This window comes from Oryctolagus cuniculus, chromosome 4, assembly GCF_964237555.1.
Source record: "Oryctolagus cuniculus chromosome 4, mOryCun1.1, whole genome shotgun sequence".
NCBI lineage: Eukaryota > Metazoa > Chordata > Mammalia > Lagomorpha > Leporidae > Oryctolagus > Oryctolagus cuniculus.
This window is the reverse complement of record NC_091435.1, coordinates 85,006,123-85,022,165: the sequence shown is the minus strand read 5'-3', so window position 1 is coordinate 85,022,165 and position 16,043 is coordinate 85,006,123. Positions and strand designations below refer to the sequence as shown.

Genomic DNA, 16,043 nt, shown 5'->3' with positions numbered 1-16,043 from the left:
CCTTGCACCTACATGGGAAACCCAGAAGAAACTCCTGGCTTCAGACTGGCCAAGCTCTGGTCACTGCGACCAGGAGTGAACCAGCAGGTGGAAGTTCTCTCCGTCTCTACCTCTCTCTTTCTCTGTAACTCTGCCTTTCAAATAAATAAGCCTTAAAAACAAAACAAAACAAAACAAAACAGTAAGGAGAGCAAACTTAGGAAGAAACGTATATAGGGAAAAATGGATGCCAGAGAAAATAGATAATTCAGAAGCCAAAAGAAAACTTTAAAGACTTTTCATTTTTCAATTTATCTGAAAGGCAAAGAGAGACAGAAAGGACAGACCTCCCATCTGCTGTTACAATCCCAATGCCCACAACCACACGAGGATGGACCAGGCTGAAGCGAGGAGCTAGAAATCTAATCCAGATTTCCCATGTGCGTGACAGGGACTCAACGACTTGAACCATGACCTGCAGCACATTAGCAGGAAGCTAAAATCAGAGGTGGAGCCAGGTTTCAAACCCAAGCACTTCAATACAGGGTGTGGGCATCCCAGGGGCATTTTCACCACTAGGCCAAATGTCTGTTTCCTGAAGGAAACTGAAAACCAATGTCATCATTCCATTAAAGGTGAGAGCTAAAAAAGTTGATCTCACAGAAGCAAAGGACAGAACAGTGGCTACAAGAAGCTGGGAGTGGGGTGCAGGAAGGGTGGTTAAAGGGTAGGGAGTTCAGGTGGACAAGAGAGTAACTTCAGTGTTCAACAGCACAAAGGTAACTAGGCTTGACAATAATTAACTGAATATGTCAAAATAGCCAGTATAAGAGGATTTTGAATGCTCTCAACACAAAAGAAATGATAAATGTCTGGGGTAACAGATATGCCAACTACTCTAATCTGATTGCTACATACACTATGTACATGGATTGAAACATCATACTATACCCCGCAATTATCTACAACTACATCAACTAAATTTTTTAAAAATTATTTTTTAAAAATTATAATTTTTAAAAAATTATTACTATGCCTCTGTGGCATAGTGGGCTGTCTCTGCCAGTGGCACTGGCATCCCATATGGGCACTGGTTTGTGTCCCAGCTGCTCCTCTTCCAAACCAGCTCTCTGCTACAGCATGGGAAAGCAAGGGAAGATGGTCCAAGTGCTTAGGCCCCTGCATCCACATGGGAGACTAGAAAGAAGATCCCAGTTCCTAGCTTCAGATCGGCCCAGCTCTGGCCATTACAACCATTTGGGAAGTGAACCAGCAGATGGAAGACCTCTTCGTCTGCACCTCTCAAATAAATAAATAAAATCTTTAAAAAAAAAAAAAAAAGGAATGCTATAAAAAATGGTAACAACCACAGAATATATGCAAACACTTAGAAACTAAAATTATCAATGGCAAAAATGGAAGGAAATTGTACATAAACAACCAGAAGTTTGTATGTTTGCATATAGAGCAAGTGTAAGATGGGTACAAAAGAATATTGAGGACATATGACTACTTTACACTTATGGCCTGTGGCCAACAAATTGTGTTACTTAAGATACATCTCAGGGGGCCGGCGCTGTGGCATAGCAGGTTAAGCCATTGACTGCAGTCCTGGAATCACATATGGGCGCTCGTTTGAGACTCGGCTGCTCCACTTCCTATCTGGCTCTCTGCTATGGCGTGGGAAAGAGTGGAGGATAGCCCAATTCCTTGGGTCCTTGCACCCACATGGGAGACCTGAAGTAGGCTCCTGGCTCCTGATCAGCTCATCCCTGGCCATTGTGGTCACTGGGGAGTGAACCAATGGATGCAAGACTGACTCTTTCTTTCTCTCTTCATCCTCCCATCCTCCCTCTCTCCCTCCCTCCCTCTCTCTACCTCTCCTTCTCACTGTGTGTAACTCTGATTTTCAAATAAATAAATCTTTAAAAGAAAAAAAGATCCATCTCACTGGTTTCTAGCCTATTGCTAAGGAACTAATAGCTGGTTTAATCTTATAATCATAAAACAGGGAATGGAGCTGGTCAACTGCTCTTAAGGGTGTTTAAATTAGTCAAACTAACACAGGTATTTTTTACACAATTATAAATATTTCTCCAGTGATAAATTTTTAGAAACTATATAGTTGTATAGTTTTACTTATGGCACAGATAAGATTGTCATCACAAACAACTAGCAGAAATAAACTTTCAACAAGGCAATTTTCCATTATGCTCTCCTAAAGTCACTTTACTTTAAAATCTTGAACTCAGGGGCCAGCGCCGTGGCTCACTTGGTTGATCCTCCTCCTGTGGCACAGGCATCCCGGCTGCTCCACTTCCAGTCCAGCTCTCTGCTGTGGCCCAGGAAGGCAGTGGAGGATGGCCGAAGTGCTTGGGCCCCTGCACCCGCATGGGAGACCAGGAAGAAGAACCTGGCTCCTGACTTCGGATCAGCGCAGTGCCAGCCATAGTGGCCATTTGGGGAGTGAACCAATGGAAGGAAGACCTTTCTCGTCTCTCTCTCTCTGTCTGTAATTCTACCTGTCAAATAATAATAATAAAAAACTTGAACTCACCCATCCAATGGCTTCAAACATTTTCAAATCAAGTGGATCTCCAGAAAGCACTCCTTCAATTTTTGTAAGTGAATGACACGTAGCCATACAAGCCACAAACTGAGATTTTACCAACATCTCGTTGCAAACATTTTCTTCTGGTAAAAGAAATCTAAAAAGAAAATCCTGTGAATTAGATGCATAAATTCCAAGACACATGACAGTATTCTAAAGGGGCCTTTTCAGGTTTTGTACTTAAAAATAATTTTTTAAAATTCAAAACTAAGCTTGTAATGGAGAGAAATTTTCAAGTGCCAGGAATACAGGAAAAACAAAGAAGAGAGGGGTCTGAACTTGAGCTGCTGTGTGGCTGCCGGGGGAGAGGAAGGCAGTGGTCATCTCAGCCCCCTAGGGACTTGAGTTTCGATACTCACACAGTAACATGGGATAAAGTCCTGGCCCCACATGTGGAGAGAATCAGCATTGACAGAATCACCCTCCCCCAAGAAGGCAACTGCTTGTGAAGAGCTACACACCCTTGGAATGAGTAAACTAGGAAAACTTTACCCATAAACCCAAAGGCATAAGAAGCAAGCTTGGAGCAGGGATTTTTTATTTTTAAGATTTAGTTGAGTTACAGTACGAAAGGGAGAGTCAGAGAAGGCAAGTGAGAGAGAGATCAATCTTCCATCTGCTGGTTCACTTCTCAAATGGCCACAAAGGCCAGGGCTGGGTAAGGCCAAAGTGAGGAATGTAGAATTCCATCCAGGTCTCCCACATGAATAGCAGGGGCCCAAGCACTTGGGCCATCTCCCACTGCTTTCCCAGGTGCATTAGCAGGGACCTAGCTCAGAATGGAGCAGCTGGGACTTGAACCCACACTGACACGGGATACAGTTGTCATGAACAGCAGCATAATCAATCAGCTTTGCCACAATAGTGGCCTCTGAACTGCTGTTTGGGATGCCCATGCACCAAATCAGTGTGCAAGTTTGAGTCTTGCCTACTCCTCACTTCCAATCCAGTTGCCCACTAATGTCTGGAAGGGAGCAGATGACATCCCAAGTACTTGAGTTCCACACAGGAGACCCAGATATAGCTCACAGATTCTGGCTTCAGCCTGGCTCAGCTCTGGCTATTGTGGGCATTTGGGAAGCAAATTAACAGATGGTAGCTAGATCGATCGATCTCTCTCTCTCTCGAATAAATAAACGCCAAGTTCAGAAAACTAGCTAGCATCTATATCATATTTATTATGCTCCTGGCTCCATGTATATTGGAGATTATATTTCTCCTACCATCATGGGAAGGTGTTTTATTACCCCCATTATAGTTAACCAAACTGAAGCAAATGGTTAAGTAACTCATCCAAGATTACAACACAGAAATACAGATAAAGGCCTGAAACACAGGAAGTATGGTTTTAAGGCCAAACCTTTGAACTATGATCCTATTAAGGAAAGGTTCTGGGTCTGAATGTATACTATTGGTCCAGAAATCCCAAAACTACATGAGAAATTTTAAACTTTGTCTGGCACCATAGCACCACAGGGACTAGTAGTGAGTAAATTCAAAAGTTCTCCACAGAGAACCTCCCACAGCATAACCAAAATACAATCTCACAGAAAAATTCTGTTATGGGTAACTTAAAGACATACTAGGAAACAATGTACCATGAGAATCAACAAACATAATGAAGACAGAAATAGAATCCAATAAATCTGATAACAGAAGAGCAATCTGAAAGAAAGCAAAGGGGCATTTTAGAAAGCAGACATAGAAAAAGAACAAAATAGGAGAAAGGGGTCAGAACTGGAAACAACCAAATGAATTTTCATGCCCAACATATAGTTTGGATTCCTAGATGAAGAGAAAACAACATGAGGGAAAGACCGTAATGGAATAGAGAGGTTGAAATTTTCACAGAATTTATGAAAACATAAATCCTAGGAATCAAGAAAAATGAATCTCACACACACATAAATAAAAAGACCAAGTTGAAATGCATAAATCAAGGATAAAGAAGCATTTTTAGAGCAACCAGCAAGAAAACAGATCAGCAAAGCAAGGAAGAGAACATGGTAGTAATAACGAAACAATCAAAATGCTGGGAGATCACAATCATCAGCCTACAAATCAGTTCAATGTTATTCAAGAGTGACAGTGAAACAAAACTAATGAATACAGTTACAGAAGAAGGCAACTGGCCGGCGCTGCGGCTCACTAGGCTAATCCTCCGCCTTGCGGCGCCGATCCTCCGCCTTGCGGCGCCGGCACACCGGGTTCTAGTCCTGGTCAGGGCGCCGGATTCTGTCCCAGTTGCCCCTCTTCCAGGCCAGCTCTCTGCTGTGGCCAGGGAAGGCAGTGGAGGATGGCTCAAGTGCTTGGGCCCTGCACCCCATGGGAGACCAGGAGAAGCACCTGGCTCCTGCCATCGGATCAGCGCAGTGCGTTGGCCGCAGCGCGCCGGCCACAGCAGCCATTGGAGGGTGAACCAACGGCAAAGGAAGACCTTTCTCTGTGTGACTCTCTCTCTCACTGTCCACTCTGCCTGTCAAAAAAATAATAAAAATAAAAAAATTAAAAATTAAAAAAAAAAATAGAAGGCAGCAATTTAATTCAGAGCAATGGGCTACTACAAGAAATGGTGGAGCTGGCACTGAGGCGTAGCAGGTAAAGCCACCGCCTGCAGTGCCAGCAGCCCATATGGGTGTCAGTTTGAGTCCTGGCTGCTCCACTTCTGATCCAGCTCTCTTCTGTGGCCTGGCAAAGCAGTAGAAGATGGCCCAAGTCCTGAGTCCCTTCACACTGTGGGAGACCCGGAGGAAGCTCCTGGCTTCAGATCAGTGCGGCTCTGGGCATTGCGGCCATCTGGACAGTGAACCAGCGGTTGGAAGACTTCTCTCTCTGCCTCTCCTTTTTCTGTAAAACTCTGACTTCCAAATAAATAAATCTTAAAAACAAACAAACAAACAACAACTCTCTGTCTCTCTCTCTCTCACTGTATAACTCTCTAACTCTGCCTGTCCGGGGGGGCGGGGGGGGGGGACACACTATGTATAAACACAGGCAAATCTATGCAAGAATACACATTAAGGCAGTTGAGGGGCCAGCACTGTGGCCTAGCAGGTTAAGCCACCACCTGCATGCCAGCATCCCATGTGAGCACTGGTTCAAGTCCTGGCTGTTCCACTTCTGATCCAACTCCCTGCTAATGCAGGAGATGGACCAAGTCCTTGAGATCCTGCTACCCATGTGGGATACCAGGATCCTGGCTTCAGTCTGGCACAGTCTGGGCCACTGTGGACATTTGGGGAGTGATTCAGTGGGTGGAAAATCTCTCTCCCTAACTCTTTCAAATAAATAAAATAAAAAGAGAAAGAAAAGTGTGTATATAAATTAGAGTGAGGGATGACAAGTAATTTCATATATCTGAATAAAAGGGAACACAATGGCACAAAAACTTAAAAAGTAATTAAGTAGGTGCCAGCACTGTGCATAGCAGGTAGAGATATTATTGCCTGTGCTAATAGCATCCCATATGTACACTGGCTGTTAAACTTTCGATCCAGCTCCCTGCTAATGGACTGGGAAAAGCAGCAGAGATGGCCTGGTTGAATGGGCCCCTGCCATCCGTGTGGGAGACCCAGATGAATCTCCTGGCTTCAGCTTGGCCCAGTACCGGCCTTTGTAGCTAACCGGGGAAGTGAACCAGCAGATGGAAGATCTCTCTGTCTCTCTGTCTCTCTCCCTCCAACACTGCCTTTCAATTAAAAAAAAAAAAAAAAAAAAAAAAAAAGTAAATAGGTAAAAAAGATACACAAGGCAAACACTAGGGAAAAGAAGGCCAGTATGCAGCTAAGAATGTAAGACAGCATGCAGTACTGAGATTAACGTGACGTACTATTTAGCAAAAAGACACAACAATTCTTGAAACCATGTTAACCAAAGAACAATCTCTCAAACCCAATATCTAAAAGTCTTCCAAAGAAGAGGAAAGAATAACATAAGGCCGGCGCCGCGGCTCACTAGGCTAATCCTCCGCCTTGCGGAGCCGGCATACCGGGTTCTAGTCCCGGTCGGGGTGCCGGATTCTGTCCCGGTTGCCCCTCTTCCAGGCCAGGTCTCTGCTGTGGCCAGGGAAGGCAGTGGAGGATGGCCCAAGTGCTTGGGCCCTGCACCCCATGGGAGACCAGGAGAAGCACCTGGCTCCTGCCATCGGATCAGCGCGGTGCACCGGCTGCAGCACGCCAGCTGCAGCGGCCACTGGAGGGTGAACCAACGGCAAAGGAAGACCTTTCTCTGTGTGACTCTCTCTCTCACTGTCCACTCTGCCTGTCAAAAAATAAAAAATAAAAAAAAAATAAATAAATAACATAAACAGAACTATAGCAGTGAAGCTTCTAAATTCCAAAAGATAACAAAAAGTAAAAACAAGCCTGAGACTAGAATATATCTGCAATACATAGTACTGAAAAAAAAACTACTACCAGAAAACACAAAGTAGTAGTAAAAAAGGATAAGCTAAAAATTAATAACACAATAGAAAAATCCGGATACAACAAAATACCCAAAAGGATGCTGAATGACCCCCCCCCCCCCACAAAAACACAGAAAGAAGTGATACAGGGCTGGCTCTGTGGCACAGTAAGTTAAGCATTAACCTGCGACACCGGCATCCCATATGGTTGCCGGTTTGAGTTCCAGCTGCTCCACTTCCAATTCAACTCCCTGCTGATGGCCTGGGAAAGCAGTGGAGGATGGCCCAGGTGCTTTGGCCCCTGCACCTGCCACAAACTGGAGACTGAACCAGTGGTCGGAAGACCTCTCTCTCTGTTTCTCCTTCCCTCTGTCTGTAACTCTTCCTCTCAAATGAATAAATAAATCTTAAAAAAATAAATAAGGGGCTGGCACTTTGGTGCAGTGGGTAAGGCTGCCGCCTGCAGTGCTAGCATCCCATATGGGCACCGGTTCAAGACCTGGCTGCTCCACTTCCAATCCAGCTCTCTGCTGTGGCCTGGGAAAGCAGTAGAAGATGGCCCAAGTCCTTGGGCCCCTGCACCCATGTGGGAGACCAGGAAGAAGCTCCTGGCTCCAGATTGGTGCAGCTCTGGCCATTGCAGCCAACTGGGGATGAACCCACAGATGGAAGACCTCTCTCTCTCTCTGCTTCTCCTCCTCTCTGTGTAACTCTTTCAAATAAATAAATCTTTAAAAATAATATAATAAAATAAAATAAGTGAGGAGGATGTCAATAAAGCCACAATGAAATATCATTTGAGACCTATTCACTTGGCATAAACTGCAGGACTGACAATACTAAGTCTGACAAGGATGTGAAGTGAATTAATCTTCAGTCAACTTCTCCACAATGAAATGCTACCATCCTGAGAAAGAAAGCAAACACCATCACTTAGAGAGCAATGAAACAAAACCTTGCTAAGCTGAAGTTTTGTATGTACTTGTACCACTCACAAGGATCTACCTTACCAAGATTCAACCACATGCTCATAAAGAGGTGTGTCTAAGAATTTTAACTGCAGCATTATTTGTGAAAGTTCAGGGGCAAAAGTAGAAAAAAACAAAACTGTCCCTTAGAGGACACCTATTATGTTTTAATCATATAATGAAATACTACAAGACAGTCACAATTAATAAATCAATCTGTACATTATCAACACAGATAAATCCTGAAAGCAGTGTTACAGAGAAGACAGCACAGATGTGTGGGTTATTATTCATACATGAAGGAGTCTTCGAACAGTTTATAGAAAACGTGTATCATGTGACAAACATGTGGGGCCAGCACTGTGCACAGCAGTTCAAGTTTCCACTTGCTATGTTGGTATCTCATATCTGAGGACTGGTCCTAGTCCTGGCAACTCGGCTTTTGATACAGCTTCCTCCTAACACACTTGGGAAGACAGCAGATAATGGCCCAAGTTCTTGGACTCCTATTACCCATATGTGAGACCAACTGTTGTAGAAATCTGGGGAGTGAAAGAGCAAATGGAAGATACTGTATACTCTCCCTCTCCCTCCCTACCTCTCTGTCAGTATGCTTTTCAAATAAATAAAATGAGTCTCTAATAATAAACTATGCATGGAGTTCAAATTTTGCACCAGAATTTATCTTATCTTTTAATTTCATTTTCCACAAGCTTTTTGAGGTACCCTCATATTTCTTTTTTATAAATTATATATGCAGGGTGCCGGCCCTGTGGCATAGCAGGTAAAGCCTGAAACTCAGGCATCCTGTATGGGTGCCAATTCATGTTCTGTGTGCTCTTCTGATCCACTCTCTGCTTAGTATACTATTTTATGAAGTGAGGAAGACTGGCCAAGAAATAGATCCAAGGATGGGGCCAGCCTGCACCACAGCTTGTTAAAGCCTTAGCCTGTTGTATCGGCATCCCATATGGGCGCCGGTTCAAATTCCGGCTGCCCTACTTCCAAACCAGCTCTCTGCTATGGCCTGGGAAAGCAGTGGAAGATGGCCAAGTCCTTGGGCCCCTGCACCCACGTGGGAGACTTAAAAGAAGCTTCTGGCTCCAGATGGGTCCTGCTCCGGCCATTGCGGCCATTTGGGGAGTGAACCAGTGGATGGAAGACCTCTTTCTCTGTCTCTCCTTCTGTCTGTAACTCCGCCTCTCAAATAAATAAATAAATCTTAAAAAATTATATATAAATAATGAAAAAATACTAAAAAACAAAACAACTTAGACTGGTTGTAGGGAGAGGGAAGTAGCAATTTCTATAATATTTTAATTTTTTAAAAGACATCTGAAACAAATATGAACACGGCAAAATGTCAACTGTTTAATCTTGGTAATAGTTGCACAATTGTTATATTAATTTCTATGTGCTTGAATTTTGCATATGTAAAATATTTATTAAAAATCAAGTAACCTGGCCGGCGCCACAGCTCACTAGGCTAATCCTCCATCTGCGGTGCCGGCACCCCAGGTTCTAGTCCCGGTTGCCCCTCTTCCAGGCCAGCTCTCTGCTGTGGCCCAGGAGTGCAGTGGAGGATGGCCCAAGTGCTTGGGCCCTGCACCCGCATGGGAGACCAGGGGAAGCACCTGGCTCCTGGCTTTGGATCGGCGCAGCGCGCCAGCTGTAGCAGCCATTTAGGGGGTGAACCAATGGCAAAGGAAGACCTTTCTCTCTGTCTCTCTCACTAACTCTGCCTGTCAAAAAAAAAAAAAAAAAAAAAAAATAAAAAAAAAAAAAATAAAAAAAAAAAAATCAAGTAACTGGGCAGGCATTGGTATAGTACCTTAAGTCAATACTAGGGCTGCCCACATGCAATATTACATATTAAGAGTGCCAGTTTGATTCCCAGCTACCCCCCTTCCAGCTTCCTGCCAATGCCCATGATGGGAGGCAACACAGAATGGCTCAGGTGCTTGGGCCCCTCCTGCCCATGAGGGAGACCTGATGGAATTCCAAGCTCCTGGCTTCTGCCTGGCCCAGTCCCAGTCCCAGTTTTTGCAGGCATTTGAACCAGCAGACAGAAGATGTCCTTCTCTCTCTGCCTTTCAGTAAAATTAAACTAAATAATCTTAAAAAACAAAAAAACAAACAAAAACAAAACAAAAAAAAAAAAACTATCACATAGTACATAATTACCGTGCATTTTCCACTCGCTGAATCCCCCAAAGATCTAAACCATCTTCAGTAAGAGTTCCCGTCTAAAAAAAAAGCATACATACAGAATAGAGATTATGCCTAAAACCAAACAAAAATCATTAAAACTACACTACATGCATACAATGGATATAAGAGTTAAGGAAAAATAGAGATATACCAATCAATCTACCAGTCTATAAAGAAGGGAGGTTGTAAAGTATAAGGAGCCAAAAAAACCCATGATAGCATTTCAGGCATGGAAAGCCTAGACACTGTGGCAAAAAAAAAAAAGCCTATATAGCCTATATGAAAGATCTCCGTGAGTGAGATCACAGCAGGAAGAACAGGCCATCAAAGAAGGAGGTACCTTTCTCTGAAGGGAGGAGAGAACTTCTACTTTGACCATGGCCTTGTCTATATATATTATCAGAGTCGGTGAACTCAGGGGGCTTCCATAGCCTTGGCAGCTCATGACAAGACCCTCAGGTGATTACTGACGCCACAAATAAGAGTGTCAGTTGTTAAATCAACAATGGGAGTCTCTGTGCACCTACTCCCCATGTAGGATCTCTGTCCTTAATGTGTTGTACTATGAGAATTAACAATAAAACTAGTCTTCAAATACTACTTTATACTTTGTGTGTCTGTGGATGCAAACTGCTGAAATCTTTACTCAGTATTTATTAAACTGATCTTCTGTATATAAATTAAAAATGAATCTTAATGAAGAATGGGATGGGAGAGGGAGTAGGAGATGGGATGGTTTGTGGGGGGGAAGGTGGTTATGGGAGGCAAAACCGCCATAATCCAAAAGTTGTACTTTTGAAATTTGTATTTATTAAATAAAAGTTTTCTTAAAAAAAAAAAAAAGTATAAGGAGCCAGCAGGAACAAGTTAAATGACATCAGAAGGAAAACAGCAAATGGGCCGGCGCCGCGGCTCACTAGGCTAATCCTCCGCCTTGCGGCGCTGGCACACCGGGTTCTAGTCCCAGTCGGGGCGCCGGATTCTGTCCCGGTTGCCCCTCTTCCAGGCCAGCTCTCTGCTGTGGCCAGGGAGTGCAGTGGAGGATGGCCCAAGTGCTTGGGCCCTGCACCCCATGGGAGACCAGGAGAAGTACCTGGCTCCTGCCATCAGATAGGCGCGGTGCACCGGCCGCAGCGCGCCGGCCGTGGCGGCCATTGGAGGGTGAACCAACGGCAAAGGAAGACCTTTCTCTCTGTCTCTCTCACTGTCCACTCTGCCTGTCAAAAAAATTAAAAAAAATAAATAAAAAAAAAAAAAACAGCAAATGACCTGGTTTCTTCAACAATATGACTGGGGAAGAGGGTGAAGGAAAACCAAGTGTTACAGATTGTCACCAATGTAATCCCTATCTGGATTCTGTGGAAAAATAAACTGTAAACGTTTGAGACATTTGAGACAAGCAGGAAAATCTAAATATAAGCTGGATATAAGCTAATTTTGGTAAGTTTCATGGTAGTATTACATATGTATAAGGGGGTCTCATAAAGTTCACAGGAAAATATAATTAAATGAATTTTTCATGAACTTTCTGAACCCCCCTCTTTAAAACACCTTACCTTCTAAAGGCTGACATAGTTAAACATAAAATAACATTTTATGCTGTACTTCTCAAAACAGGGCCATAAAAGACCAACAAAATGTTGATAACTTCAAGGAAGGTAATGACTAAATGAGTATGTAGTATACTTTAATCTTTTCTCTATTTTGTGTATGTTTTAATGGGTCAAGGTTTAATTCTGAAACTAAAACTCTCAGAAAAAACTCATTTTTGCTCAGGAAACAACCTTTTTAAGAAGATATACTTCATACAAGTACATAATTTGTCAAGTAAAACCATAAAATCAGTGACGTCGATAATTTTTAAACTATACTTAACATCAATGAGCAAACACAAACACACACAATAAAATCAAAGTGTTCATATATGGAGCCTATTCTGTTATATAAGAATTACCTAGAAACAGGCCAGATCACATAATCCTTACTACTACTGTAAGGTATAATTCTGGATATGAACTGGTCAACTGTAGATTATGTGTATTCCAAAATATTAGGAATTGAGGAAATAATATATAAAAATGACACATAAAAACAGGAGAAGTGGAAACATTGGAGGAACATTAAAATACACAAATTATTTGACAAAGAAAATGGAAAACATGCTAAGTATTTTCAAGATACAAGGTAACTTTTGAGAATGATGGTGAAAAGGAACCAACCTTGTCAAAGCAAACAAGATTCAGCTGTCCACAGATATTTATCCTTTGGGGGCTGATACAGAAAATACCAATTTTTTTCAGCCTTCTCTGAGCATACACAATACCAGCAGTCATTGCAGCAGGAAGTGCAGGCGGCACAGTGATTGTAATGATATCAAGAGACTCAATAATTATTACCCCAACTTCTACCTAAAATTAACACAAAAATAAATGTCAAACCCACAATATTATGATTATTAACTTGAATATTTTCTTCAATAAAATTTTCAAGTTCAAGTATCAGTGTATAGGCATACACATCTATTGTCCATCCATAATAGGTTTCCCCTTCAGAGATTCTGCAAATTAGTTCAATGAATTGCCAGTGAATCACAGAGTAACAGCGACTGTAAAAAGGAACTTTTCTCATTTCAAAAGCCCTACATCCTTCACACATGACACAGTTAATCGGGTTCTACAAGCACTGTCAAAAACCAGCTCATCTTTAAAGCACCACACTGTGACAGTCTACAGGGCACAGAGAAAAGTTACCAAGGTCTTTTAGAGGCACTTTTTAAATTAAGTAATCAAAAACCATTTTAGGGGCCAGTGCTGTGGTGCAGTGGGTGAACGCCCTGGCCTGAAGTGCCGGCATCCCATATGGGCGCCAGTTTGAGACCTGGCTGCTCCACTTCCAATCCAGCTCTCTACTATGGCCTGGGAAGGCAGTGGAAGATGGCCTAAGTCCTTGGGCCCTTGCACCCTTGTGGGAGAGCCAGACGAAGCTCATGGCTCCTGGCTTTGGATCGGCATATCTCCGGCCATTGCGGCCAACTGGGGAGTGATGGAAGACCTCTCTCTCTCTGCCTCTCCTCTCTCTGTAACTCTGACTTTCAAATAAATAAATAAATCTTAAAAAAAAAAAAAATTTAATGCTCTATATTCATCCCAGAGATAAAAGAGGGAATAAAGCTTTTGGTGAATTTGTGTGACTTTTTCCTTTTTTTTTTCATGGAAGTCACAAAAAAGAAAGTAAAAGACCAACTTGGGGCCAGTGCTGTGGTGTAGCAGGTAAAGCCACCGCCTGCAGTGCTGTCATCCCATATGGGTACCAGTTCAAGTCCCAGCTGCTCCACTTCTGATCCAGCTCTCTGCTATGGCCTGGGAAAGCAGTAGAAGATGGCCCAAGTGCTTGGGCCCCTGCACCCATGTGGGAGACAGGAAAAAGCTCCTGGCTTCGGATCAGCTCAGTTCTGGCCATTACAGCCATCTCAGGAGTGAACCAGAGGATAGAAGTTACCTCTCTCTCTCTCTCTCCCTTTCTGTAACTCTGCCTTACAAATAAATTAATAAATCTTAAAAAAAAAAAAAAGACCAACTAAACGAAATCATCCCAGAACTGTCCATTGTAATGCAAGGTTCTTCTTTCAAAAAAAAAATAAATTTATTTTCAAATCGGAATTATAGAGAGATGGAGATTTTCCATCTGCTGGTTTACTCCACAAATGGCTGCACAGCTGGGCTAGACTTGAGCCAGGAGCGTCATCTGGGTTCCCCATGTGAGTGGTAGGGACCCAAACATTTGGACCATCTTCCACTTCGTTTCCCAGGCCATTAGCAGGGATTTACATCAGAAGTAGAGCAGCTGGGACATGAACCAACCGCCATATGCAATGCCAGCATCACAGGCAGTGGGTTTACCCACTGTGTACCACAATGCTGGCCCCTGGAATGCTCTTTACCAATGGCTTTCTAATACCATAGCTACTAGTTTCATAGGGCTTTTTAAAAGTTAAATTAATTAAATTAGCTTAGCCAATCTAGCTCCCCAGTCTCACTAGCCACATTGCAAATTCTTAAAAGCCACATGTGATAAATAATTAAGAATCAAAATGTACTGGGAATCCTGGATACATACCTCATTTAAAATGCTATTGATAATGGTATAGATGAATCCAATGCCGGCCACTGCCACAAGACACAGAAGAAACAAGTACGCATCTCTGTAGAGTTTGAAATCAGTTGGTTTGGGATACAATATGGAACGGACAAGCTGTCCTTTGGAAGTACTAAATCCTTTCAAAAAATTAGAGCACAAAAGGTGTTATATTTTTACAAGGAAATGAAAACTACCTCTCACACAACATTCTTTTATTAAATAATCAGTAGGTATCAATATGCAAAAACATGTAAGGAAAGATTACATATTTTCTACCTGTTCTAACTACTATGGCTTTGACAAGTTCTCCAGTATAGAAGCGAGTCTGAATAACCGTGGTCCCACAAAACAAAGTGTGTCGTTTGTGTGTTTCTGGGCTATAGAATTCATCTGCCATCCCTTTAATGTCCACTGACGGATTTGGCAAATTAGTCTTTGTCACTGGAACACTTTCTCCTGAAAAGGAAGGGAAAATCCATTCATAAACCAAAGTAAGAAAGCACAATCAATGTCAAACACCACTCCCCAAGTATCTTCACTGTTAAATACCCCAAACGGTACCATGCGGTTTACTATACTTATAAAGAGCTCTAGAAAGGATTTACATAACTTAATCAGTTAGCTTTGTGTCTGCCAATTTCGTCACCTAACATTGCACATGGTATCTCCCACAGTAATTCCAAAATGCAGTTTATGACTCAAAGATTTAATACTTGCTTAAACTATTTCAAAATGATTATGTTGTCAAAGAAGGACAGATAGTTGCCCTATCTCCAGTACTTGGTCTCTAATCCCCAGTAAGTAGAATGGAAAAGTTAATCAAACACAGAAGAAATGTGAAGACGTACACTTACACACATACACATACACACACACGCACATACACACACACCATGTAAACGTTTGCATCCTCTCTCATGGAAGATAAAAGGTATTCAGGCAAGGAAGAAGAGTAGTGTGGGATTTCTCTCAATCATAAGCAGCAAAATGCTTTTTAAAGTTTAATATTCGAGGTGGGCACTGTGGCACAATGGATTAAGTAAGAAAGCCACTTAGGACAGGCATCCATCCCAGATCAAACTGCCAGTTCAAATCCCAGCTACTCCACTTCCAATCCAGCTTCCTGCTAATGCACCTGTGGAAGCAGTAAATGACAGCCAACATACTTGGGGGCCTGCCACTCACAGGGAGTCCTGGTTGGTGTTCTGGGCCTTACTTCAGCCTGGTCCAGACTCAGTCATGGGGTCATTTTCTGGTGAACCAGTAGATGGAAGATTTATTGTGTGTATGTGTCTCTCTCAAAAAAATCTTTTTAAAAAGATTTAAAATTGGGGCCGGTGCTATGGCGTAGCAGGTAAAGCCGCCACTTGCAGAGTCCTGGCTGCTCCACTTCCGATCCAGTTCTCTGCCATGGCCTGGGAAAGCAGTGGAAAATGGCCCATCTCCTTGGGCCCCTATATCCTCATAGGAGACAGGAAAGAAGCTCCTGGCTCCTGGCTTCAGATCAGCTCAGTTCCGGCTGTTGCAGCCATCTGGGGAGTGAACCAGCAATGTGAGACTCCTCTCCCCTCCCCCCTGCCTCTCTGTAACTCTTTTAAGTAAATAAATAAAACCTTTAAAAAATTTAAAATTCTCTGTAGCATTTAATATTTATTGCTTGAGAGGCAAGTGTACAGGAATAGCATGTAATTTAAGATAAGACTCTTAACAGTTTCAAAATGTATTATGTAGG

At 42.7% G+C, this 16,043-nt stretch overlaps 1 protein-coding gene across 6 annotated transcripts in view; it reads right to left on the bottom strand.

Annotated features, from left to right (window-relative positions):
- The window catches only part of ATP13A3 (ATPase 13A3), a 102,196-nt gene that overhangs the window by 40,958 nt on the left and 45,195 nt on the right, over positions 1-16,043 (bottom strand). For all 6 annotated transcript variants that reach the window (XM_008266683.4, XM_008266689.4, XM_008266688.4 and 3 more), the window contains 5 exons: positions 14,588-14,767; positions 14,291-14,448; positions 12,394-12,582; positions 10,148-10,209; positions 2,537-2,687 (listed from right to left, as the gene is read on the bottom strand). In XM_008266683.4, the coding sequence (XP_008264905.1) occupies positions 2,537-2,687; positions 10,148-10,209; positions 12,394-12,582; positions 14,291-14,448; positions 14,588-14,767 (740 nt within the window). The remainder of the gene's footprint in view (positions 1-2,536; positions 2,688-10,147; positions 10,210-12,393; positions 12,583-14,290; positions 14,449-14,587; positions 14,768-16,043) is intronic.